Source organism: Manacus vitellinus, unplaced genomic scaffold (assembly GCF_001715985.3).
Source record: "Manacus vitellinus isolate BGI_N305 unplaced genomic scaffold, ASM171598v3 scaffold_35_pilon, whole genome shotgun sequence".
NCBI classification, from domain to species: Eukaryota; Metazoa; Chordata; class Aves; order Passeriformes; family Pipridae; genus Manacus; species Manacus vitellinus.
In genome coordinates, this window is record NW_021940498.1 from 1,805,855 (window position 1) to 1,833,633 (window position 27,779).

The 27,779-nt window shown below is 50.9% G+C and overlaps 2 protein-coding genes across 2 annotated transcripts in view; one reads left to right on the plus strand and one right to left on the minus strand.

Annotated features, from left to right (window-relative positions):
* The first annotated feature begins 328 nt into the window (after positions 1–328).
* ADPRH (ADP-ribosylarginine hydrolase) lies at positions 329–6,505 on the plus strand. The gene is made up of 4 exons (XM_008925347.3): positions 329–710; positions 832–1,178; positions 4,997–5,357; positions 6,031–6,505. Exons 1-4 carry the CDS (start codon positions 598–600, stop codon positions 6,413–6,415), a joined length of 1,206 nt encoding a protein of 401 aa, XP_008923595.2. The 5' UTR covers positions 329–597; the 3' UTR covers positions 6,416–6,505.
* A 1,638-nt stretch (positions 6,506–8,143) lies between these two features.
* IGSF3 (immunoglobulin superfamily member 3) overlaps positions 8,144–27,779 on the minus strand; it is a 66,491-nt gene continuing 46,855 nt past the window's right edge. Inside the window, 4 exon segments of the mRNA XM_018077096.3 lie at positions 8,144–10,666; positions 11,421–11,858; positions 15,621–16,028; positions 17,624–18,034. Coding sequence (XP_017932585.3) covers positions 10,416–10,666; positions 11,421–11,858; positions 15,621–16,028; positions 17,624–18,034 — 1,508 coding nt within the window. The 3' untranslated portion in view covers positions 8,144–10,415.

Here is a 27,779-nt window from a genome sequence, read left to right on the forward strand (position 1 = left end):
AGGCGAGGAGCAAACGCCGAGCTGGGGAGCGGGTGGGAGCTCTGCCTGTGCCAGCACCCGGCTGTTGCAGGCCCGAGGAGCGGGGCCGGGCGTTACCGCCATGGCCCGGGCCTGCCAAAGCCTTACCCCGTACTTACCCCATACCTCCCTTGCTTTTGTACCCTGGGGGTCAGCCTTGCCTTACTTCCATATTTACCCCATAAAACCCTTGGTTTTGTAGCCCTGAGGGTCAGCCTCTCCTTACTTCCACACTTACCCCATACCTCCCTTCCTTTTGTACCCTGGGGGTCAGCCTTGCCTTACTTCCATACTTACCCCATAAAACCCTTGGTTTTGTAGCCCTGAGGGTCAGCCTTGCCTTACTTCCATGCTTACCCCCCACCCCTTACTTTTGTCCTGAGGGTCAGCCTTGCCTTACCCCAGAGTACAAAAGTCGCTGGGTGCAGTTCTGAGCTGGCTGCCCTTAAAAGGGTGGGGAACATGGTTGTGGTCACATAAGCTGCACACGCTTCTGCAGTCCTGCCCTTGGATCTCGACCTTTCAGCGAGGTACGACACGTGGCGTTGTCTTGGGCTGCTGCCACCGTCCCAGCAGGACATGTCTGGCTGCCCCTGGCCCAGGGCTGGGCTGTCTGGGAGCTGCCACGCACTTACAACAGTGGGTGCACAGGGAGGCATGTGCTGTGAAGAAAGAGATCCTCCGAGTGAGACGTAGGTGCTAGGCAGGGTATCCAGCCTGCTGGAGCTTAGCAGTACAGGCCTGTACTGAACTGGGAAAGACTCTATTTTCAATGTCTCTCTCTCTCTTTATTTTTTTTTTTCCCTTTCAAAGGGTTTTCTACTTTGAATCAGTCCGGGGGCAAAAAACGTCTCTTAAGAAGCTGGAAAACTATGTGGCAGCGATGGTGCTCAGCGCAGTTGCTGACACGCTGGGCTATAACAATGGGAAGTGGGAGTTCCAGCACAGTGGCTCAGCCATCCACAGGGAGCTGGCAGAGCTAGGGGGGCTCGGCAACTTGAGCATTGAAGGTTGGAGAGTCAGCGATGACACGGTGATGCACTTGGCCACGGCCGAAGCCCTCCTAGCTGCTGGACGTCACCCCAGGCTACAGGATCTCTACTCTCTGCTTGCAAAGCACTACAAGGAGTGCATGAATGACATGGATGGCAGAGCTCCAGGTAACCCCTCCGTCACACTGTCTGGGCAGGGCTGTGCTGTCGCTGGTGTCTTTCCTGCAGCTTGGAGCTGAGGCTGGCCCTGGCCCTGCTTTTGGCTGTTGACAGCGTTAACTGTATTTCACCTAAAGGCAAAAGTGTTCCATGCTCAGTATCTGTTTCAGGATGAGCTAAAGAGGACAGCATAAGGCAAGCTGGAGTGGTTTGGGCTTCTCCTGAAGTAGGTGAAAAAGATACTGTTTTGCCCATGTTTACAGAACATTCTTACAGGTGTGTTTGAGGCCTAGCCTTGAACGCAAGGGAAGGATGATGGCTTTTGCACTGAGGATGCCTACACTCAGTGGACAAAAAAATGCAAATCCAACCACGTGTAATGCACAGCCTGAGATGCTGTATTAATGCAACACATTTAAACAGAGAATTAATACAGAACTTCTCCTAAAAAATGCAGAAATTCCATGCAAAATATAATTAAAGTCACAAAGATCTTTGCTTGGAGTAATTATGTTTATTAAACCCAAAGTCTGCTTGTGGCTTGCTTGGCACATCTACTTTCTGTGACAGGATAGTCAGGCCACAGTCTTCTTCCCTGAACCCTTTATTTCCAGCATCTCTCTTTTCTCTGCCTAGACACAGTGGTGCTGGGTCTGTGTCACAGGCAGTGGACCTGGCACTATTCAGGAAGGGCACCTTCACAGGCTGCAGTAGTCAAGCCATGTACAACATATCCCTGTAGTTCCTAGTTCAGCCAGACCTGCTGACCCAGCTCTTCCCCGAGGATCCTGTCTGTCTCTGTGCTCGTGGCCCAGCCTGTTCTGGATGCTTGAATTAAATTGGAGTGCTGAGGCTGGACCTCTAATTTGACTAGTGCAGGAAGCGTGAAGTATCCTGGAAACACTCAAATTCAGCAATCCTAGGCAAAGTTTATACATTGGAATTGTATGTATGCCTGGACCTGCTTATTTGGAGTGGCCAGAATACATGAAGAATGTTCTTGCTTGACATTAAACATGGGAAAGGCCAAATCCTGCATTGCCACTGAGCATTTCCAAAATAAACCAGGTTGGAGACTTGAGCAGGAATTTATTCTGCTTACCTTTCCACAGTGACCTCCTACCCATGGGTAAAGAATTAAATTATCAGTCTTCTTTAACACAGGTAGCTCCAGTTGTTGGCCTAATTAATAAAATATTTAGGAAGGAGTAATGATGCTTGTCAGGATAGCAGGAGTTGGCAGGTTAAAATTCCAAGAGATTCACTGCTGTTTTGACAAAGGAGCATCATTTAGTTTCCCCAGCTGATGGGGTCTGCCAAGGTGGACTAACCACAGCAGAGAGTGACAAAGCACATGGAAGGTATTTTCACCTCCACCATCTAAGCTTGGTGACTAAACCCTGAAATGAAAAGAAAAAGGACCTAAAGTTTAAATGTTAGTAATTAGTAGCTAAGGATAATAGCACACCTGCTGCGGTTCTTCTGGGAGTAAGTGAAGAGCAATATGCCCAAAAGCAGCTTCCATTTGGAAGTGAAGAATTTGAAAGCAAATTTGCTATGGACACGAAGTGGAGTGACAAGGAAAGGTCAGGTTATCTAGCTAAAGAAAGAAATGCACATTTTTTAGTGGGTCCAAGGACACTTGAACACCGTAAAAGTTTGGGGGAAGTGGGGAAAGAAATGTGGAAAAAATGGAAGTCTGTTGGGAATGTTTTTGCAGCAGCCTTCCAGATTGTTCCTGATGCAGCCACAGGAAAGGCACTCAGTTCTGAGAGCTTAAATTCTGACCCTTAGCAGTTTAATGCCCACTGATGTGCTATCAAAGGGAATACCTAATCCATAACCTCAAAAGCTGTCTGCAGTCTGGAGTCTCCATGCCGTATTGATAGATCCTGATGATAGAGGTTGCACGCCAATAACTTCTTTTGGCAGCTCAGAATAAATGGATTTTAACTGAGAACATAAACCATGGTGGTGCTGTTCTGGCCTAAGTAAGTGCTCACTGGGGAATTGCAGCCCTGAAGGCTGAGAATGGAAAGTTGCTGTTGGAACTTTCATCAAACAGAGAAGAGAGTTCCCTGTAACAGTAGGGGAAAGTCACACTGATCGCCCACGAGGGAGCCCAGACCTGAAAACCAAAACCTGCAGAAACAAAGGGATTCCCACAACGTTATGAGTCATTGGACAGCCACAGCAGAGTCCCTCAGGGATGCAGCCCCAGAAGTGAAGTCATTATTGCTATTCGTGATGCACCACAGCCCCAAATTCATTGTTCCTTGCAGATTACAAAGCCAATGAATTAAGCAACACAAGCATGGAGGTACTTCTTTTTTCATGGTTCAAGTCACATCTGCCTCTCCAGGAGGCCTTCTGCTTCAAAACTCTGTCTTTCAGTCCAAGTCCTCTGCCTGTGGAATTATTTACCACTATGTGGTTAACTCACCTTTTTTCAGTGTATTGATCAGTCTCAAACAACTGTTACTGTCTGTGCTCACGATGAGTCTAGATAAGTGGAATGGAAGCCTATTCCAGAAATAGTTGTTCCTGAAACTTCTTCAGGTTGCCTTTCTTCACACACTGCTTTTTGATTGTATTTCTCCTTTCCTTAGACCAGAAACCCCTTCAGGTTACTTTTAGTTTCCTATTGTTAGCACAATCGATTCCTAACCAGGATTTGGTGGATTTCCAAAACAATTTCCTGATTCAAAAACTCCTACAGCAGTTTTTTTTAAGAACTTGTTTTTAGAAAGAGAACTGACGTGATTCCAGCTTAGTCTTCCTAAATCGGCTTTCAAATGTTTTAATATTTTAACTGTTTAAAAGCATGAGGATAATACTTGTAATACTTCATAAATCCTCAAGAGTCTTAGCTGTCATATGTTGGTTCGTTTTACACGATTTTTCCACTTGCAAGTTATCAGTAGTCATCTCCTAAAACGATACGCACAGGCTTAAAGCTGCAAGCAAATTGTAATGCAAAATAACCAGTCTTTCTTTACTCTTAAAGCCTTGTCATCTTCCTCATTTTAACTACAGTTAATGCAAGAACAATCTCACTTTTTATCAAGGACTGAGGTGTGTGGTCTCAACCTGCCCAAACATGTCCTAAAGAAACGTTTTTCTCAAAGTTCCAGCCAGAACATGAAAAGTCGATACTTCTTGTAAGGGTTAGAGGGGATTTTAAGGAAATTGTCTAATGGTGGTTTGAAACAAAAGAAAACACCTTCCATAACAAAACGGTGGGTCTGGTTACCACGGGATGTTCAGACAAACCTAAACTCCAGCAAGGGAGAGCTGGAAAACATTTCCTAACAGTGAGGCAATGGGGTCTCTGCCTTTAAAAGATCCTGTAAACAGGTAAAACAACTGAAAAAGCAGAGTTACTTACACTTGCCTTGTGTTAGGGATCCTACAAACCCTTTTGGGGGGGAAAGGGGTGAGAAAGAGAGAGAAAGAGATGTGTATATATCTGATCTATTAGTGTATATGTTTTATAGATAAGTTATTAAATATCATGAAATGTAAACATAAACAATGCCAGTAAATCAGCAGTAGTGTTTCTTACCTCCTAGACTTATAAATTATTTTCACAAGCAGTAATTATCAGGTCTGTTTGGGAGCATACAGGGTGCTGCAGCAGTTTAAGGCAGGATACCCAGGTGTGCAGACAACTGGTGTTTTTAAAAGGAATCTCAAATCCCTTACAGAGTAATGCTTCCTTCCCCACCACCTTGCCTGTCTTCCCCTAGTTCCCAAGCTACGTGACCCTGTGTCCTACTGATGCGCGTTTCCTTTTGTTTTTCCCGGGCTCTGCCGCTTCTGTCCAGGTTTGACGTCTATGGAAGGCACAAAGAAGCTGCGCCCGGAGAAGCCGAACGGCTGGAGGATCCCGTTCAACCCGCAGGCGGGAGGCTGCGGGGGTGCCATGCGCGCCATGTCCATCGGGCTGCGCTTCTACCACCCCGAGGAGCGGCACACCCTGCTGCAAGTCAGCATCGAGAGCGGCCGCATGACCCACCACCACCCCACGGGCTACCTGGGGGCCCTGGCCTCAGCCCTCTTCACGTCCTACGCGGTGAACAGCGTGCCCCCCCAGGCCTGGGGCAAGGGGCTGCTGGACACGCTGCCGCGGGCGAAAACTTACGTGCGGAACAGCGGCTTCTTCGTGAAGGAGAACATGGAGCACTGGTGAGCTGTGCTCCCAGCACCGCCCTTTCCTAAAGCCCTGCTTACCCTGAAGTGTCAGTAATTCTGTTATGGTAAACTCTAGAGCAGCACATGCCTGCTGTGGGATCAAATCAGTTCAGAATACCTCTAACCTGGGGGGAAAAAAAGACAAAGGCAGCTTGTGTTTGAGTCACATAGTTGTGACTTTTTTTTGATCCGGTATGAGGTAGGTAGACTTGTCATCTCAAGCAACCATGATCTGATGAAAGAGGTGAAGCAGGGCTGGGGAACAGCATCAGGCTTAGGGCTGAGTTCAGTTTGAAAGTTATAATCAAATGTGGCTGCAGATCCACTGCGGCTCTGTGTGCAGGGGCACAGAGGTAGAGTTACTCTGAATTTGGGAGGATGACTCACCTCTCACTCTGAGCCTTTGAATCCTGTGCAGCACGACAGCAGCAGGTGCTGGGCTGCCTTCTCCCATGTGGCTGGAGGGAGGGAAAGTCTTAACTCACCGAAACATGTCCTTGTGCCTCTTACTGTAAATCATGTCCCTAGTCTGACCAAGGGGGGACACCTACCATTTTGCCGAGCCATTGCTCCGAGCTCTTGGCGTGGCGCCTGCGCAGAGCTCAGGTACGTGCTCCTGCCCTGGGACATCTCTTACAGCCGCTCCATCCCATCTCCTGTTTTACAGGTACTACTTTGAAGACCAGTGGAGAAGATACCTGGTGAGGAGGGGCATATCAGATGGGGTCTCGTTGCCCACCTTCCCCGCCAAGTATGGCGTGGAAGAGAGGGACAAGTTCTACACATCGCTGAGCTACGACGGCTGGGCGGGCAGCAGTGGGCACGACGCCCCCATGATCGCCTACGACGCGCTGCTGGGCGCGGGCGACTCCTGGACTGAGCTGGCTCTCCGCGCCTTCTTCCACGGGGGCGACAGCGACTCCACTGCCGCCATCGCAGCCTGCTGGTGGGGGGTCATACATGGCTTCAAGGGGGTTCCCCTGCCCCTCTACGCCCACCTGGAGTACAAGGACCGCCTGGAGAAGGTAGCCAAGGGCTTGTACGAGCTCTAGGCAGGGGGCAGCATGGGCGCGCTTACCCACCGCCCCTCCCGCTTGCTCTGCAGACCCACTGGATTAAAGCTTGTGAGCCTTTTCTCTCTGCATGTGTGTTGGCTTCAGTGGGGAGGCCATGTCGGCTCTCGGTTGAGGCTGGTGGGTGGGGGGAAGCAGTCACAAGGCGGTCTGATGGGAGCACACAGCAGTCCCTTGAGCAGCCAAGCCCCGAGACATCTCTCCTCCGCTGCAGGGCGGCTGCGCATCGTCTGGTCCTCAGGGGGAGCAGGAGCACCCACTGCAGCACTGCTGGTCCTGCTGCAGCAGCAGGGCAGGCAGCAAAACTCACTCAGGCTGCCCCAAACCTGCCCATAGGAGCGTGCCAGGGGATCAGGGATGCACACCTGACCACAGGGAGCGTACAGTGGGCTGGCAGAGATGCCTCCTGGCAAAGCTGCAACAGCTCTGGCCAAGCTTGTCACCTGATACGGGGACACACTGCCACAGCACTGGGCACCTGTGGAGCTAAAACCTCTGCTGCTTAGCACAGAGACCAGAGCAGATGAACCCCAAGGCAACCTACTGCGGGGAGAAGGGGGGATGACAAGAGTTTTGTCATACAATTATTTTAGCAGAGAGTATTTTTTTGTTTTAAATGAATGTGGAAAAAAACCTGCTCAAACCCGACCTGTGTGAGCAGTGTGTTTTGCACAATTCCACAGCACTTCTGCACTGCAGGTAGGGATGCATCATGCTACTTCCCCATTTCAGTCAGTGTGGGAATTCAAGACTCCTGATCAAATCCTTACTCACAGTAAAAGTGGGTAATGAGAATGAACAGGTTGCATTTTGCATCAACTTCTGTAGTGAACTGTATTCTTCTGCTTTCATCAATGTTACTAAAGATTACTTGCTTCACATTTGCTATGCATAATTCTATATAAAAGAAGGGTTGTCTTCAAATCCAGGCTATGACACAGCAAAGTACTTAACTGTTTTCGGAGCAATTCAAAAAACAGTGTATCCCATTCAACAAAAAGACCTGACAGGCCTCTTTTAAATGTTATATTCTGTTATGGTATGAATTAAGGGAGATAGAAGGGAGAAGTATGAAGAGCCAGAGGGTGCATGGAGTCTGCAAGTTTCAACCTGCAAGAGAGGAGAAGCTCTACTAGGGTGGGAGGAGAGTTAATCCACCAAGGAATGGTGGCAGTGGAAGAGGGAGAGGTTGCCCAAGAGGGGGCCTCCACACCTTATGCAGGGAGTGCACATAAAGGCATAACAAAAGCCCAAATCTGACAAAAAGCAGCAGCAATAGGATTCACAATTTCAACACAGTTTACTACAGCTCTCAGGTGTGTTGTATAAAACATGTTTTAGTGCAACATAGTACAAAGTTTTTGTTGTTTTCTTAAAAAAAAAAATCCCAAACATTTTTCCACATCATGCATGGATAGGGTATCTCTCTTTCTTCTCAGGTTCATTACAGAAAGTTACAGCAGAGAGAGTGGTTTGAAAAGCTCCATGTTACAGGAAGAGAGTCTGCCTTATAAAAACAGAGAGAAGTTTGAGACTGGGCAACACACTGCCAGAGCAATGGAGAAATGTCACTGGCAAGGTACATTCAGGGACCAGCGTGGGAAGCTGCTTCCCAGGACAGCCTGGGCTCTGTGCAGGAACCACCAGGCTGGGAAGGGACCTGTTCCAGCCAGGGGGACGGGGCCATGGGACAGCCCTGCAGGAGAGCCCTGCTGTGGGGCAGACAGGCTGGCAAGGAGGAGCGTGGCTCAGACGCAGAGCAGGGCTCTCCCAGGGAAGAATGGCTCCTGCTGACTTCATTTTCTCTTCTTCCTTGGAGTTGGAATGAGTCGCGGTCCCTGCCCGGGAGCAGTATGTACAGGAGATAGTACATATGAAACAATACCCACTGGCTGCAGCTGCTGCTGTTTGCACCTCGGTTCTTCATTTCCATTCACTTCTCACCCCACTCCTCTCTTTGCAGACACCTCAGCCAGAAAGGGAAGACAAGTGTGCGGGTGTGCGATACATACATACATATATAGGAGTGTGACTTTATGCATATGCTGGGGCCAGCAAGCAGTTACGTCTCGAGGAGGCAGACTTCACAGAGGGACGAGTGAAATTTGGGCTTCCCAGCAGAAGAAGAAACCTATGGTAGAGGTGCAGAGGTGGCCAACTTCAAATGCCTTAGCACGGGTTGATCTGCAGCCACGGGGTCCTCTCCCACACAGGAGAGAGGCTGAGTGGTGTAGATCTCCTACCTGAAGCTTCACCACCTCTGAAACACCAAGGCATCAGGGTCTGACTAGTGCTACAGAGCATCTGCTGAGGTCCCCTCTGTTCACAAAGAGCAGTCCGACCCTCCCAGAGAGGACAACGGCTGTGGGTATATGGCACCTCTCACACATGAGGCAGGGGGGGTCTTGTGGTTGTGCCCGTCCACCCCTGGTCGGCTTCAGCCATGCTGCAAAAATACAAATGGCCGGATTTGCCAGGAAGACATCAAGGAAGACAACAAAAGGCCGTTTTTGGCAAACATTTCCTTCCGCCAGACGTAACGCTTAGGCCGTAGGGGGGAGGAGGCGGTTTCCTCCACAGGACAGGGCAGGGGTTCTTGGCATCAGGAGTACAGGAGTTCAGGTGCCCCACGTGGCGAGAGCCCTGGTTTGGTTCATGAGAGCCATATCTTTCACAGAAAGAACAGCATTTCCTGCCACAGCGGCTCTTACAAGAGCAGGTGACTTTGCCAGGAGGGGGAGCTTACGGAGAAATGCTTTTTCCTCCTGAAGTCCCAGAAATGAAAATCAGCAGATGCACACACACACAGGGGAAGATTTCTCTTGGCCAAAGGGCAGGGAAGCCCCTAGGGTGCTGATGTGCTGCAGGCTCCTTGCCTTGTCCAGGCTTGCACCAGGAAGTAGTGCAAGCCACAGGAAAACTCGTGACCCGTGGTGGTGAACTGCATGTCCCCGCTGCATGGCACGTTTGCTACTGGGCTCCTTGGCTGAACCATCTGGGGACTGTGAACCCAACCCGTGGAGCTTCCCCTTTCCTCCTTCCTAGAGTCATTACTTTGGTCATGTTGAAGCCTTCAGAGACTGGATCAAGCCTCTCATCCCCAAATGACTGGGGCACAGAGGGGATCTGCCTCATCAGAGGTGGCAGCATGGACACCAGGGAGGAACATGGCTCTGGTAAGCTGGACCACATGAGGACCCTCTTTGCTACCAACCAAGTCAGGGCTTTCAGGTGTCCTCCTTCCTTTCCCCCCTTCAGTTCTCTGAGACACACTAAACTGCTTTTGTCCTGATCACAAGCGCGCTGAATGTTCAGTCTCTCCAAGACCTGGGAACGATCCCAAAAGATGAACTGCTCCCTCCTGAGAGAACAGTAAGGTGGACACAAGAAGAGGCTGAGGCTACAGCCAGTCTTTGCAATGGACCTCCCAGAAGACATCCCAGTTAACCCCTCTGGGGATAGACCTGGCTTTGTCTGTTTTGGAAGAGCATACCTTGAGAAAAGACCTTCTTCATCATGGCACTGAGTCTGAGAAGGAAAAACAGTCTGTTTTGGAAAACATATACATTTACTTCCAAAGAGATTGTCCGAGGACCAAACGACTCCTGGGAACTCCACGCTGTGTGGAGGGCAGGGGAAGCCTACAGTTCTCTGTGTGACTGAAAAAGAAACAATAAAAAAGTAACAGCCCAAAAGACAGCAACTGATGGGAGTAAAGTGAGTCCAAGAGGAACATCCTCTATGTACAGCAAGTGCCTCTGTTCATTGGGATGAGGGGGTGCATTTCCCGGGTCCTGGAAGAAGTCTTGGACCTTCCCACTCCTGCTGGCTGGGCACTCCACACAGCTCAGCCTCTGCATCAGAGCACAGACAGGGAAACAAATGAAACAAGAACAACAAAACCCACTCTGTTCCTTGGGGTTCCCAGCGTGTCTCTGCTTTCTTCCCTCTGTGCGTCCCCCCAGGTGCCTCTGCCTCTTTAGTCCATGGTTCCCGGGTGGATGCTGAGCACTGGTGGCTCCAGGCAAGTGGGAGAGTAGTTGAGGTGAGGCTCTTTGATCCACAGCAAGGGGACCCCGTTCTTGCCCTCTGAGTTCTTGCTGGAGTTTCGGCTCTTGAATCGCACCAGGAGGATGGTGATGATCAAGATGCCGAAGATGGGGAAGGGGTAGAAGAACACGAAGTAGAAGAGGGCGTCGTTGGAGCAGATGACTGACTGCAGGGTGGAGCCTGGAAAGAGACACAGGATGGTCACATTTCACTGTTTGTTTGTAATGCAGGGCACACAAACTTCTTCAGAAATGTTAAAAATCAGACGCTCATTAATCTGTGTCAATGCAGGAGGTGGGGCTCTGAGAAAAATACCAATGTGAGAAAACAGAGCAACAGAAGAAAATTATCACAGGGCATGTTTCAGCTTTACCCCCAAGAGTCTAATGAGTGATACAGTTCTACCTGGTGGAGATTTTATAATATCTTAGAAAGTGAGGAGCCTTGCAAAGCCTTGATTTCCTCAGTGGTGCTACACAAAAGCAGCAGCACACCAGAGTATCTCCCTTAAGGGCCCACAAAACCCTCATGACCTCAATTATCTCTGGGGCCTGTACACCACCCGAGACTCTTGTGCCACAGCCTGCACCCCTGTGCAGAGCTAATCCAACTTCCAGGGTGTTTCCCAAAGGGAAGGGTTAAACCTCAGTGGGGGACAGAGTCTGCCCCTACTGAGTGAGACACACCAGGTGGTAAGTGCCGTGGGATGGGCAGCCCCAGCACAGAGCTCAGTGCAGTGTGGATACTCCAGCCAAAGCAAGAGCTGGGCAATGAGCCATCGAGTTGATCTGGAAAAGCACTTGGCACCACAGACTTGCCCCGATGCAGGTGAGACCCAGGTCCCACTCACTCCTTGGCCTTTTTCTCTTGGCTGAACCGAAGACGCAGGGGATGGCAGGGCCACGACCCCAAGGCAGTCGTCACCTCTCCTCACCTGCGCCCTGCACATGAACAGCGACCGTGCCCGACTCCTCCTCTGCCAGCCGGTACCACACGCCGTTGGGGTCTGCCAGCCACTCCTCCACACGGCATGAGTAGTTGCCCGTGTCGGCCCCGCCGGCCTGCAGCACCGTCAGCCGGAAAAGCACCGCAGAGAGCCTCTGGAAGCGCAGGCGGCCCTCCCAGCGACCAGCCTCGGGGCTGAACACGGCATCGGGGCCCACGCTCAGCACCGCTTCCCTCTCCTCCTCCTCCTCCTCCTCCTGCTGCTGCTCCTCGTGGTCGCCCGCCTCTTTGGCCCGCAGGTTGTACCACGTCACTGCAAAGTGGGAATCTGGGCTGGAGCGGGACAGGATGCTGCAGTCCAGCGGGAAGGACTCCTTCTCCTGCACCGTGAGGTTGGCGGTGGCTGTGTCCACCTGCAGGGTGGGATCTGAGGTGACAAAAGGGGAGAGGTGAGCGCTGAGCAAGATGCTGTTGTCAAAGCCATCCCGCAAACTTGATTGGCACGAACCTGGTGCCAGGCATGATCCAAACAGAACCCGAAGGCTTGATGCAGCCTGCCAAGACCTCTGTGGTCAACCCCAGAGGCACAGCATCGTACGCCCCTGCCCATACAGACCCTCACACCAGCTGAGGGGGGTGTGTGGGAGAGGACAAAGCTGCCGCAGCTCATCCCAACACACTACAAGAATGTGTCAGGAGATGCCAGAGTTTGGTGCCTGTGCTGAGGAGCAATGCACTGCTCCTCCCCAGCTACTCCTGCAAAGAGCATTGCACTCCCTGCTTATTCTTTATTGCTTTGAGAGCACTCAGAGGACTTGAAAATCAGTATGATAGAAGAGGAGAGGATTTTTTCCAGCAGTTTGGAAAGTTATTTAGGTAAGAGGCTCCTCCATGGAGATGGCCTCAACACTGACACAGCAAGGACACTCCAAAAGTCTTCTTCTCTTGCTTTTTTTCCCTCTAGTGCTTTCTGCGAGGCTAAAGAGATGTTTTTACCTAACTGAGATACAGTGGCCAGAACCCAAGATGAGTTGATTAAAGGCTGACTTCAAGAGCAATTAACATTTGGTTTAGTCATCTTGCCAGGGAACACGTACTCCAGGGATCACAATCAGTCTGGATCTAAGCTTTCATTTAAAGATTAAAAAGCCCTTCCCGATGCAGCAGCTGAGCAGGAAGGACCAGCCAACAGCTCACTGAAGAGAGGTGCTTTCTCCTCCAGCAAGGATAGCTGGGCAAGACCTCCCTTGTGCAGACCCTGGGTGTCCCTGCAGGAGGGGGCTGCTGTCCCCCAGCTCTCATCAGCCCCAGGGCTGCTGTGCCCAGTGGGCTTCTCATTATGGCTCCTGCCCAACGCTTATTTTAAATGGTCCCACAAGGAAAACCTTCATTAAGGCCAGAGCTCTTCAGGCCGTAGGCAACGTGAGTATTTTCAGTTCACATCTTCCCCAGGAAGACTCCTGAGCAGAAGCAGAAATGAGGTAAATCCTGTGATTTCAGGGACTACTGAGGGAAGAAGGGAAGGAAATGGCTTGTCAAAACCAACACAAAGCCTCTCCCATCTCAGCAGAAAGAGGAGAACTGCTGCCTGAAGGTGCTCAGAGGTTTTTTTTCCCCCCTCTTTGCTCATGATTATAGTCCTGATAGATGAGCATGGAGATCCTCGCTAATGAGACATGAGTCACAAGCAAGATTAGTCATTTTGTTAAGTACTGACTGCTATGAAACAAAAACAAACAACAACAAAGCACTTCTAGAAAAAAATTATCTCCTCTCTTCTTCCCACTCCACATCCTTCTGCAACTCAAAATGAGCCTCAAGGATTTTCAGAGTTCACGCCCCCCTCCATCAGGGCTGGCAATTTTCTCAGACTGGATGGAGAGCTGCACTTACAGCCGAGTGGGCATGCAGGGCACAGGGACTGCCTGGGGAGGTGTCTCTGCCCGAGGCACTTTGGCCAGCAAAACTTCCCCAGCAAGGACCTGGCAGGTGGGAGCTCTGCTGTCCCATGAGAATGCTCCTCCTCCACAGCACAAATCTCCACCAGGAATGACCACAAAAGCCTTTCCAGAACCTCACCCTTTTGCCAGCTCTGCTGCAGAGTTAAGAGGCTGACACCTCACTGGAATGGGCAGGCATGAAGCACCACAGCAGTACTTGCAGAGTGGATGCTTTACAGGTTGGAAAAGTACCCAGTGAATGAGGACTGTGCTGTAATTTGACCCACAGCCTTTAAGGCAGACATTTAATCTTGAGTCATATGCCTCAAAAACTAGGGAATCTGTATTTGCAAAGGTAAACTGCCCTTGCAGCTTATCTGTTGTTATAACAGACAGAATTTAGCAGAGTGCTCTGGAAAACTGCTTTTGAGGGTTTAGGAGTCCACCAGTGCTGATCAGTCTCAAGAACTGCCTTTTAGAAGTACAGGAGCAGACAATTCCACTGTGTCCTAAGATAAGCAAGCGGGCCAGAAGAGCAGCTTGGCTGAACAGGAACGTCTTGTGGAGCTCAAGGGGGGAAGGAAATTGTATGATCTCTGGAAGGGAGGTCAGGCTTCCTAAGAAGATTACACAGCTGTGATTCATTTATGAAGGGAGAAGACACAAAAGGCCAAAGCTCATCTAGAGTTGAAACTCACCAGTGCTGTGTCAGCTAACAAGAAGGGCTTTTTTAAGGATGTTAATAGTCTAAAGAAAATGCTGGACTGATACCTGTTGATGATGGTCACCTGATTAATAGGGATGAAGAACAAGCAGAGGCATTCAATGCTTTTTTGCCTCAGTCTTTAACAATACTGACAGACCTTGGGGTGCCCACCCCCCTGAGTCAGAGTACCACTAGTGTGGGAACAGCACCTTTCTATCTGCAGACACTGAAATTGTGAGGGATCAGCTGTATCATTTGAATGTTCACAAGGCCAAGGGGCCTGATGGGATTCATCCCAGAGTACTGAAAGAGCTAGCAGATGTTATGGCAGGACCCCTCTCATACACAGTCCAAAGGCCTTGGGAGTCTGGGGAGGTCCCTGTTGACTGGAAGGTGGCCAACATTAATCCAATCTACAAGAAGGACATGAGGGAAGACTCAGGAAGCTACAGACCTGTTAGTCTAACCTCAGTTTCTGGAAAAATTATGGAGAAGATTATACTGGGTATTACTGAAAGGCATTTAAAGAGCAACACAATCACCAGGCACAGAAACATGGGTTCACAAAGAGAAAGTCCCATTTAACTAAATGTCTTTCTATGATAAGGTCACTCGCCCAGTGGATGAAGGGAAGGCACTGGATGCAGTTTTTCTGCATTTTAGTAAGGCTTTTCATACTGTCCCTCACAGCATCCTTTCACCTGTCCAGCTGTGGGATGAGCGGGTTCATGGTGCACTGGGTAAGGAACTGGCTGAAGAGCAGGGCTCAAAAGGTGGTAGTGAATGGGGCTACATCTGGCTGGTGACTTGTCACCAGGGGAGTTCCTCAGGGTTCAGTGTATTTATCAAAGATCTGGATGCAGGAGTTGAATGCACTATTAGCAAGCTTTCTGACGATAGCAAACTGGGAGGTTCTGTTGACTCTCTTGAGGAACAAGAGGCCTCATGGAGCGATCGAGATGGATTGGAGCACTGTACTTTGATTAATGGAATGAAAAATTTAACAAGTTGAAATGTCTGGATTTTGCACCTAGGACAGAGTAATGCCAGGCACAGATAAAACTGGGAGAGACATGGCTGGAGAAAGGCCCTGCAAAAAGGGATCTGGGGGCGCTGGTTGACAGCGAGCTCAATATGAGTCAGCAGTGTGCCTCTGCTCTTTTCCTGCAAGGACTTTGCCCCTGGGGCACACACCTGGGAAGCACAGGTAGCTTCTTCCATCTTACTCTCAGTCAAAACACAAGTAAAATCAGAAGCCTATCCTATTAAACCTGCCAAAAGTGTTGAAAAAAAAAATAACTTGCAGATGCAATGGTGACAAAATTCCAAGCCTATCTGGCCGTGTTTGCAGGACTTGCTCTATACCCTTCCCAGAAGAGCAAGGGTGCACCCAAGAAGACAAGTCAAGAAGGATGAGCACGGTCTGTCGCGCAGCAGTCCTGCCCTCAGTCCAGACCCACTGCTGCTGACAGATGGTGCCTCGTGCATTTGCTCCAAGAGGGCACAGCGCTGCTCAAAGCTGATGGCATGAAATCCTCCTCACCTGGCTGCTTGACAGTGAGGGTGATGAGCCCGGAGATGTCCTCTGCCCGCTTGTACCAGCGGTCGCTGGGGTCGAGCAGCCACTCCTCCACGCGGCAGTTGTAGGCCCCGCTGTCCCGCACCGTGGCGTTTTGGATGGAGAGGAGGAAGAGACCCGGGGATGGGCTCTCCAGGTGCAGCCGGCCCCGCAGGTCTCCTGGTGTAGCCAGGTCCCCGTAGTGCAGGGTGCTCTGCCGGCTCAGCCAGGCCACCACCTCCTTCTCCGGGTGGCCCGGCCGCCACACGTACCACTCCACCGAGAGCTGGGACGAGGGGCTGGTCCGGTTGCTCACCAGGCACTCCAGGGTCACCCAGTCGTTCTCCAGCACCGTGATGTTCTTGTGGGTCTGGTTCACCTGCAGGCGGTTATCTGTGGGAAAAGGCCGTTAGAAACGAGGTGACCAAGGGCTCGCAAGGGTCTTTTGTCTCTCCACAAGCCTTTTCCTGCACGGTCACAATCCTGGGGTGTGATGAAAGCAATGAGGAAGTAGAGGAAGAAACTGATGGAGAAAGGAAAGGAACAAAAAAAAAAAGAGGAAAAGAAAATAGGACTCATGTTTTTTTAGGGTCTTCTGAAAATCTCAGGCTAGACACCAACAACGCCCCATTCGGCGCGGGGAACTGGAAACTCACAATCTCCCAGTAGGACCTGGGAGGTCCTACGTGCACAGACACCTTATGAAGGGAGATCACAATTCATTCTTTTCTCACTCTCCTCCTGGGGAAAGGCAGTAGCCTGGTCACACCCCAACCAGTAAGCCCTCCTGTTATGGAAAAAAAAGGAAAAAAGCAAGGTGGAGAACAGACAGCTGATTACAGGGAACCGCCACTGCAAAACGAGAAGTGGCATAAGGGCAAAGTGACACACAGTGTTCTGCTGTCTTGGGAATGTCCCTGGTTTTTGCTCCACAATTTCATTGATAACACAGTGGGGATGAGTGGAATCAGCTCATTTATGCGAAATGACGTGTCGTACACTCCTAACTCCTTCATGACATCTTTCCAGGGGCACTTCCAGGACTTCCCTGGGATGGCTGCTTCAGCAAGCAAGAGACACTGTACTTCCCAGAGAGGTGGGTGATGTAGAGGGGGCAGATCACAGCTTTCCCTTCCCTGACCACCTCTCAGCTGTCTTGGGACTTTGCAGACAGAAGTGAGGAGTGGGGACTGGTGGCAAGCAGCACGCTGTGGCCTGCTGCGCTTCCAGAAACAGACACCTGGAGCAAGCAAGGATAAGGCAGGCTTCCTCATGAAGTACCAATGCTCTGCCTCAGCAGCACACATGGAGTGCAGGCTGCTCTTACGAGACAGTGCTTGCCTCCCTGCCTCTCCCTTTGCACAAAGGAAGGCTCTGTCCCAGCTTGTGGGGGCCATATTCCATATTTAGCTCTTTCATCAGCCCACCTTTACCAGTGCTGTCCGCTGCCACGGAAATCACTAGCAGAGCAGATTTCTCCTTTCCTGGCAGCCAGCTCCCAACCTCATTAAACTTGTCATTCCCATCTCATGTGCACAGCACAGAGGGAAAAGAGACAAGGCTCTCCGTGCCTGCCAGGATACAGGCACTGAGTAAAATTAAACTGTGTGCAAGACATAAAAATGCTTTCCTAGGCAGGGACACACCAGTTCTCTCTCAGTAGGTCGCTAGTCGACACTCTTGCTACATGATGCTCTTGAGGATAATGAAACCTAGCTGGATACAGTGGCCCTCTAGACTGTGGGGGATGGACATCCTTCATGTGGGGACACTGAAATGCACACCAGCCCAACCTAAAGGAATGAGGGTCACATCAAAGGAGGGAAAACGCTCCTTTTGTGCAGGGACGTGCAAGCATGAGGATGCAAGGAGAGGGTGACAAGGCAGCAGTGGAAAGAAGAGCAGAGGATCCTTGTTGCCCCAGAAAAGCTCGCCAAGCGCACAGGAGTCGATGCCAAGAGGGCCCCACTGGCAGAAGCACGTGGTACCTGGCTGCTTGACGGTGACCTCTGTCCGCCCCGACACCTCCTCTGCCAGCTTGTACCAGGCGTGGTTGGGGCTGAGCAGCCACTCCTCCACGTGGCAGTAGTAGCTGCCGCTGTCTCGGACCTCCGCCCGCTGCACCGTCAGGCTGAAGAGCCCCCCGGACGCGGAGCGCTCGAACTGCAGCCGGCCCCGCAGCCCCTCCTCCTCCGCATAGGTGCCGTACTCGAAGGCTGAGCTGTGCGTGGTCTTCAGGATGAGCTTGCCATCGGCGTCCGTGGGCTTGTGGACATACCACAGCACGGCAAAGTGCGAGTCGGGGCTGGTCTGGGACTTCACAGAGCAGTTGAGGGGGATGGGCCGGTTCTCCACCAGGGTGATGCTCCGCTTCGACTTGCTCACCTGCAGCTTGGTCACTGTGAGGGAGAAAGGGCGGAGGATGGGTCATTAACACAGAAAAGAAACTCACCTGATTTGGGACAGGCCAGTGAGTACCTCCAAAACTGCAGGCGTGGCTGCTCTGCCAAAAAGGGGTAAACACTGTCCCCCAAAAAACTGCAGGCACGGCTGCTCTTGCCAGGGTCCCGCCTGCCTTTAAGACAAAGGCATTCATTTAGATATTCTTCTACCAAATCTTCTCTCCTCTTTCTCTCCTACTCTACTCCTGGATCCTCCCACTGTATCCCTCAGCAAGAGGCTGCTTTTTCACAGTTTGACCTTTAAAAGAGTCTCTTTCTTAACTCACAGTGGTCTCAGGCACCAAACATAGCAAGAACACTACACCCAAACTCAGTGGTTTTTCTGATGGGGAAATCATACCATTTGCACCTCAGGGCAATGAACTGTAGACCAGTTCCAGAGAAAACCATTTCCATGACGAGTGAATTAACAAGACTCTACTGCTGTCACATGCCAGCCACCTCGGTGAGACACAACCCCCACACATGCAATACCTACGGGAGCAAACACAGGCACAACTGGAAAAGAAGAAAGAACACCAGACTGTAAGGGATCAGCAGGGAGCAAGCTCTGCTCCCACATCCAGGAGATCTGGCTCCAGGTCCACCACAGACTGCACAGCCTGGGACAAGTCACAGGTATGTCACCTCCCTTGGCTTCTCTAGCACAACTGCAGCTGCCACGCAGGTAGCGAAGCGGTCACACAGCGCCGAGGATGACACAGTAATGTCATGAGCTCTTGTCCCTGCACGGAGAGAGACACAGGGGTTTCCACTTCCTCTCTCCCTGCAGGATCAGAAGCCAGAGCCTTCGCTGCAGTGTGTGCTCAGGCTGTGCTTGTCACCCAAGCCTTGGCCCAAGGCGCTCCCGTCAGCACGGGAGGGCACGAAGCGCCCTCCTGTGACACTTGTGCTTGCTGTGCCCTGGAGCCCTGCCGGACACAGACAGGGGAGAGGGGCAACCCAGCCAGGCAGAAACACCACTCCTCCCAGCAGCTCTGCCACCACGATCCTCCCCTCCTTTGCCTCTCCTCACACGGCAGCTCCCCTGTGGAAGGGGAAAGGCTGTCTTGCTGCCAGGCGAAGGGATTCTGCTGGCAAGCAGCAAATCTCTTAACAAAACCTAACTGAGAGCACAGGGCACAAGTGGCACGACAAGAGTGTGGCCCCACAGGCACGAACAACGGAAGGCTGCCAGGGGAGCTGTGCCCATCCACACCCTGGAAACACATCCCACGCATCCTGCTTTTGCGAGAAAGCAACGTTGTCTCCTCTCCCTTACCGAGGCATGGGCTCCTTGCTTTCCATCACGCTTTGCTTCCAGCTTCCCTTGGGCACCAGGGTCTCGGATGCCTGTCGGCACAAGTGATGAGTGATGGTGCCAAGGGAGAGAACGGGCACAGGCAAACAACTTCAAATGGGAGGAACTCCCACCACAGCGACACTTTCTGCTCCAACACAGCATCTGAGACAGGCATCCTGGTACCGCATCAGACGTTCCCCTGGAGCCTGGATTGCCCCTGGCTTTAATCAGTATGCTAATAAAGACTCCATGGCTGTGGTATGGCATGCAGACATTGGAGGAAGGGAAGGAGGGAAATCGTCCCTTGTTTTACCTCCCTAAGGACTGCAACCTAATGGAAAGATTCAGCATCACCCTGTTGTATTTCTGCCACACCCCAGACACTTCTTCCCTTTTGTTTCGCTTTAGGATGGCAGCTTTAGCCACCACACCCACACTCATCCCACCTTTTTGGCTCACCATTGGTTAAGAACAGTTGTTTTGAGCATTAATCAATTTTCCAAGTCCCTGGGAGATGAACCAATAAAGGGGGAAGGTGATTCTCAGCAGTTTCCTTTCTCCCCCAGCCCCCTTTCCAAACAGTTTATTTTTAATTGGTACTGGATTATTTTCTGCAACCGTTACTAAGGAAACCTCTGTTACTATAGCAACTGTGTATGTTAAGTCAGTAGCCCTATATCTATTAAAATGCAGTATATACACACGCCGTGTGTGTGGTGGGGTTGCTCAATATCAACACACCCACACAGACAAAGCCAGGGTCTGCACAGAGCAGAGCTGCTGAGATGCAAGCACCCCTCAGTGCTCTTCTCACATCGTGGCACCTCCAGGAGATGAGAACAAGGAGGATGGGCACAGAGTAATTCTGAGCCTGGTGTTTGGGGTAACAGACCTGCACCTTGCACGTGACAGATGTATTTCACCGAAGCAGCAAGGGCTTGTTCCCAGACCATAATCACAGCAATTCTCACTGTGCAGAAACAGCACAGACCCCCTAGGTCATCCAAAGACCCTTAGACGGCCCCTGTGCAGTTCTCCCCACTTCCATTCAACCTTTGGGAAGAGGTCTTCTTTTGTGGGGGTGAGAGTGATGGGGAAGCAATCTTCTTAACTCTGGCAAAACCGAGATCTTAAATTCCACGTGCGCACCTCAGCTCTCCAAGCCATCCCTGGCAGCCACTGCAGCCAGCAGTCAGGAATTTGCCCACAAATTGCACTGAGTCCCCCAGATACTGATGAGATGATCACTTCTGCTGCTGCTACCAGTCCAGCCAGCCCTGTCAGGGAATGACAGGCTTTCCCTTTGCTGGTCTACACACACTTGCACAGGTTCGCAACACTGTATGCAGAGTCTCCTCTAGATTAGAGGTATCAGTGATATGTAATGACACCCCTGCCAATGCACTTTTCACCAAACATGACTTATTTTCCTAACTCAGGCACACCATGGAAGATGCAGGTTTAGGTTTTGTTTCCCCTCCCACAGAACAAGAGAGGACATTCTCAGTCTTTTCCGATCTGTGAACGCCAAATGCTTCCAGATCCAGGTGCTGGCTCCTGCATAGTGTACATGCACCCACCTCTTCTTCATTACCTTTTGCAGATCCTATAGGAATAATTCATGGCTTTTACAGACCACAGGCTGAAAACTACTATGTTGGAAGCACTGTGGCACACAGGTTTACCTTGGGGCAGCTTCGCCTTTGGGCTGTTGGCTGGTTCGTTTGCTTGTGCAGGGGAGAGATTCTCTGCCCGCAGTCTGGTTAAGACATGGGAAGCTTTGTGGTGCAACCCTCACTTCTGCTATTCCACAGGAACGACCATCAGCCACCATTCACAGACATGCAAATTAATTCAAAAGGCTCATTTTGCATTTGGGAAAAAATATTTAAAAGAGGGGAAAAAATAATCCTGAAGTTAGTGGTCCAGGGTGATGAGAACAGTCCAGTACAATGCCAGGAGTCCATCTCTCCCCATTCTGGTGATAACTCTACTCCAGTCTCTCTGTGCCCTGTGCAGCTTGCCAGGTCATGTTTAAAGATGCTGCCATGACATGGAAATGATTGTAAACGAGTGAGATTGCAAGAAGTCTGACACCCCAGGCACTGAGCCAGCTAAACCTCACCTACCTGACGCAGGGGAAACTCCCTTTCCTGGCTTGAGGATTTGCCTGGGCAGAGAGCCAGTAAAGGGCTTGGCCTTCAAATACAGAGTTGATCCAGGCTGCCCCAGGGGCTGGGGTTTCGGTGACCCATGGCAGGGCTGCTCCAGCTCTCTGTCAAGCAGCAGAGGTGGTGGGGACAGCGGTGTGAACAGGCAGGGTTACGCGGCGTTTTCTGCTGTGCTGTCAAGAGGCTGATGTTCTCTTAACAGCCTCCCGAACATCTGCTTAGTGAGGGAAACAGGTGCGTGTGTCTAGGTGAAGTTATCGTTCATATCATCTGCAAACCGTAATGCTGTTGCCACAATGTCTCCTGGCTCCCTGGAGAGTGCCAGTAAAGAGGATATCGTACCTTGATGTACTGTAATTGGCCCTGCATACGCTATTAAGGCTTTCAGTTTACACCGGCAACAAGTCATGGTTACAACCCTCTTAGTTTCTTTAAGCCAGGGTTTCCCAGCCCCTGTGAAGCCACGGAAAACGCGTGAGGAACATGTGTAGGTGCCAAACCCTGCAGTGGTGCTCAGGCAGGGTCCTAGCAGGACAGGAGCTCTCTGAGGGCATCCTAAAGCAACTGCTGGAGCAGCTCAGGAGGTTCAATGGGTGATGACTCCAGAGCCTGATCAGGACATGGGGGATGGCTGTTACACGCTTGTTGGGGTGGAGAGGCTGGCAAAGATGTTTGGTGTCCACAGCAAGCCCATACACTTACTTAGACACTTCACCTCACAGACAGTCCTCCAGCACAGTCCCCTTGCACTAATTCCCAGGCTGAGAAAAATGTCCTCACTCACAGATACCCTTTGTCTCAGGATGCCTGTGGCATCTTCTGGTCCTCAAAGTTTGCACCTGTGGCTGGGGGGCCAGGTCAGTCACACCTTACAACCACAGCAGGCTATGACACAGATAGGTCCTCCACAAGCTGATATTTAGTAGGGGTTTTCCACACACCATCAAGCAGGCAATCATTCTCCTCCAGTTGAGCATGTGGTAAGCACAGTTATACAAATATTTGGGGGAAGGGAAAAGCAGTCATCAGAGGAGGAGGACAGAGACAGTGATGTGATTCACAGTTTTTCTGCTGACTTGCTGCCATACTGAAGCCACTCGTCTCCCTCTCCTCTGTTTCCTAATCATCAAGCTGGGGTTGCAACACTTACCTTTAGCAAAGTGTTTTGCAACCTGTACCTAAAAATGCTGTGATGAAAAGATGCCCCATCTCAGACTCCTTACATCATCTTGCCTTGTAGGCAGCAAGAAAATAAAACAGCAGGAGTTTACCTGCCACCTGGGAGCCACTATTACCAAATCCCAGGAATGGCAACGTTTAATTGCACCTGAAGATACCGTTCCCCCAAAAGAGCCCCATACAAAACCCCAGGATGCTGCCCTGCAGGGAAGGAGGAGAGGGGCAGTCAGGGGAGGAGTGAGCTCCACATGAGCCAGCAGCCATGGCACAGAGGGAGTGGGCAGGAGGATGGCCACCACCAGCCCACAGAGCCACCAGGGAGCCCTGTCACCACAGTGGGGAGGCAGCGTTCCACTTTGAAGGCTGCTGCCCTCTGGGGAGAGCTCCTCCAGAAGACACTCTCGCCTGGAGAGAACTGATGAAGTGTTGCAAAAAGTTTTCCCGGGGAACGTCCTACTTTTAAAAGCCTCCATTGGGATTTCACTGTGCTGAGGTGTGTGCACAGGGGGGAGCAGAAACGAGGCCAACCCAACCTGAACCCAGCCCTGGTTTAACACCATGCACTGGGTTTAGCAGGCTGATCAGGAGAGACTCCTTTCCAGGAGCACAGCCCCAAGGTGACTTCCTGCAAGGAACCTACCTCTCCCCAGCACCCTCAGTGTACAGCCCTGAAGGGCGCTGGCCAGGCTTTTGGCTCAAACTCAGTCATCCCTCCAGCCTGTGATCACAAACCAGAGGTTTCCTCATCGTTTCCTCACTATGGCCCAGAAAGCACTTGGTGTCAGAATTCCCCTCTGGGGGATGGTTGCCTGGGATTCAAGAGACCAGTGTGCAGGTCACTGCCACAGGCTTAGACATGTACTAATCAGTCCTCTGCCAGCCCTCCTCCCTTCCACAAAGCACGGCTGAAGAGCCTCCTCCATCTCTGCAGACACTGCAAGGGCTCCTGCATCAGTGACCGTGGGGAACTGGGGCAATGGGAGTCAAGCAAGCACACACCAGCCCTCTGACTCAGCACGGTGAGAGCTGGGTGACTCACTTTTGTTAGGTTATTTGAAAGCAAACCGGTGTTCAAAAGGGAAAGATGTGCAAGCCCTTTCAGAGAAGAGGCATCAGAGGAAAGGCATTTGCAGAGGGAAGAAGACGAGGCACTCCTTGGAGGACTGTGCTCATTAGGCTTAACCGCAGCACAGAAGGAATCACAGCAAAGACAAAGACGTCCAGCAACAGGGCAACCTCCCCAGAGATGCCAGGAACATGGCAGCACAGCTCCTGACTCTCGCTATTCTCTTTTAACAGAACACAATTCCTCCTGAAACTGGATTAGTGGGATTGCAAATTGCATTAGCCAACCTGGGAGGCTGCTGGTGCAACAGGAGCAGGAGAAAGGGAAATAGCATTAGACTTTGCCTGCCATTATTACTGCCATTATTAACTTGTCACTTTACTGTAGTGTTCCTATAACAATGAATTATTGCCTGCAAACAGGCTGACATGATTGAATTACTGGGAGAGCAGCTCCACAGGAAGGAAAGACAACATTAACCCTTTCCTGAAGAAGACTCAGCTGCTGCCCCCTCCCAAGCAAGCAGACAAAAGAGGCTTTGACTTTGAACACCTCCAAGTGACCTGCATTTCAACATGTTCAGCAAGCTGCTGCAAGGTCCACAGCCCAGCAGGCAGCCCAAACATCCCCCAGTCTCCCAGCCTGCTGCTGCAGCAAGATGAGCTGGGTACTCAAACAGCTGTGCATGTCCATGCTGACCATCACCCACCAACATCCAGCCCCAGGCACAGGCACAGGCTCTGAAGGACACTGCACTACTGCAGCTTGGGAAGCACAGCTTGGTGCACTCAAAATACTGCACAGGGAGCTGTGGCAAAGCAGAACAGGCATCTTCCCTCAAACCCTGTGGTGGGACCCACTTGCTCATCCGTACCCCCTGCCAGCTTCAGCCCCACAGAAGGTGAGCACCACAAGCAGCCTAATGCCCTCCCCCTCCCCGAAATCAGCACAGTCAGCCTGCAGACCCACCAAACACAGAGGCAGTGGGTCAAATCCATCGCTGCACGCCTCATGCCGTGGCACAAAGACTGCAGGCAGTGACAAGGACATCTGCTCAGCTAGGGAACAGCCTGGGATTACCAGCCATGCCATGCCTGAGCCTGTGGAGCAGCCAGCAAACTAGCAGGTAACCAAGTGAGGCCTTGGGGAGGAATGCATATGTGACCCAGAAAGTCTCTTTAAAGCCCAGAAGCCATACATCTGTCAGCATATACAGAAAAGGCTGTGTGTGTAGCTGCAAGGAGGGAGAAAGCTGGGAAACCCACAGCCTCCCAGGTCCAGCCATGGATAAGCCAGAGACCACCAGCTGGGATGTGCCACTGGCCTGGAAAAAGCAAGACCTTCCCCAAGAAACTGAAACCACATCTCTGTAAAGGACAGCAAGAAACAAACATACCCCAAAGCAAAATGCCCCACAAACCTGAAACCAGAAACCCTCCTGCAAAACCCTAAAAGGCACATAAAAGTTCTGCAAAAGAGAGAGGAGGGGAGGGAGGAATAAAAGATTCCCAGCGTGAGTTGTGCCTGCTGTCAGAAAACAATATACGGCTCACTGATCACTTGTAAATTAAAATATGGAGATAGGATCACTGGAAGATAAATTCAGTACCAAGCTACAGCCACTGAGGATAAAGAAAGAAAAAAATAACATACCAACATGTTTAATCAACTCCTTGTCAGAAAGATTTCAAACAAAGGAGCACTCCCTCAATTAGGGGGAAAAAAAGTAATTAAATGTACCCAAAGAGCAAGTTGTAACACACACAGAGAGCAGCACCACACACCAACTCCCATACCTTCTGGAGGCTGGCTGTGAACGGCTTGGATTTCCTAACAGGGTGTCACAAAAACACTCGACAATTTTGTGTAGGCGCACGCCAAGAGTACAACTGCACGACTGCTGAAAGGCTGACTGCTGGGCAAGGAGGGATGAGCTGCTGAGGGCGGTGTGAAATGTCATCTTCTTGCCACGCAGAGAGCAAGGTCTCCAGACGGACCTCAGGCAGGATCGGGAGATCTTTCGGATGCTGCCCGCACCGGCCCTGCCAGCCCCGGGTTGTCAGCGCTGCCCTCCGTGCAAAGAGAAAGTCCTCTGAGAAGGACCCAGCTGAATCCACCCAAGCACTACCTCATTCCACTCACCTTCAACTACTCCTTTCCACTGGGCCAGTTTTCTGCAGGTTTACTGAACTGAGCTGGCACAGAGTGGGACTGATGCTGGCACAAGGAATGGGACAGGACCCTGCAGCCAGCACCACGCATCAGGGATGAGGATCACCTCCTCCTGTGCAACCAAGGGCTACATCAGCTCCACCTGCACCCTGAATGCTCATGGTGCTGCTGCCTCCATAACTCGCAAATTTGACTGCTGTGCAGAACAGTCGAGTGAGACAAGCCATCTGTTGCTTAACAAATTGTCTTGAATGTCTTAAGAACCAAGGAAGTATTTCAGTAGGATGGGCTACAGATCCCTGCTTCTCTGTTATATGCAACTATAGGAATTTTCTTTACTAGCATCCCAAATGCCTATTTAAGAAAGTAAGATGGCCCTGAGAGACAGCTTTTATGTATACATGTTAAAATAAAACACCCTGAGCCATAGGGTCAGCATATTTGGGGCCTGCCATTTTGCTGTAAGGAAGCAGATCTCAGGTTCAGCAAACCCAGGAATTCAGTCTTCAACCAATGCCAGAACAAGCAGAAATACCAAAATAATCAGCCCCTTATGACTCAAAGTTCTGAAAAAGCATATACATTCATATGTTCTGCTGACACATTGGTATTAATCTCCCAAGGTAAAAGTCACCATGGGAAGAAATGGCCCCAAGGCCACTCACCTTGTGAACACCAGTGGGGCAGATGAGGGGCTGAGGCTCCATGCCTGGCCTGGGGAAGGAGAACGGTGGCCAACACTTTGCTGGAAACCCACTGATCACCAGTGCTCCCTGTCCCCCAAGGCTGCCCCTGCTGACTCTGCTTTTCAAGTCTTCAAGGACATGAGGGATGTACAAAAGCTTTAGAGCTGGACACCACCTAAGTACTGTTCACTGCAGAGTGTTTTAGTCCAAGGAAAGCAAATAGAGAATCGATGAGAGGCTAAAGTGTGTGGAGAGAAGCTGTTCAAGACAACATCAAAGAAGCTGCATGTGCACAGACTGCAAACAGGCTGACACCGTGGTTTTGTATATGCATGCTGCAAACGGGAGAGGAAAACCGCTCAGGAGATATCAAAGACAGAAGCAGAGAGTGCTTTGAAATGGGAGGGAAAATATTGGTCCTAAAAAAGTAACCATGAAGAGAGTTAATTCGAACAGAGCAGCATATTCTGAACATGGTCCAGGCCTCCTGGCCTTATCAGTCTTGTTGGGGGCTGAAAAGCAAGACTGCCTGCAGTAAGATCAGTGGGTAAACACAGAGTACACCGAGTCGGGTTAGGGTCCCACCAGGTGCAAGGATGCCTTCCCACACTCTTGTGAAATGCATCCAAGATGCTTCATACATTAAAAGTTTAACTTCTCAGGTCACGGCTTTGGGTGTATTTTTCAGGCTGAAGCCCCAAGGGAAACCCTGAATGTAACCAACTGCAATCACCTCAACAAGCTTGGCTCTGACAGAAACATTTCACAGGCAAACCTGCAGAGGAGGCACGTATCACTGCTCCCAGATGGAAAACCAAAGGCAGGGGATGGTCAGTCATAGCTCTGACCCCACAAGGCCAGTGTCACCATCCCCAGTACAGGTCAGGAATGCAGCAGCACATCCAGCACCAGCCCCCTCCCCTGCAGCTTGCACTGATGGACTCTTTTTGATGTGGCATCTTTTCTGTGGGGTCAAGATGGCATTTTCTCTGGGTACTTCAGCTCTGCTGACACCAGTGCTGACACCATCCTCACATGGATCAGTCACCCACAGGCAAACCCCACAGTGGCAGTGAGAAGAGGAGGTTCTCAGGTGTGTGTGACAGTGATGGTACATGGGGGAAAG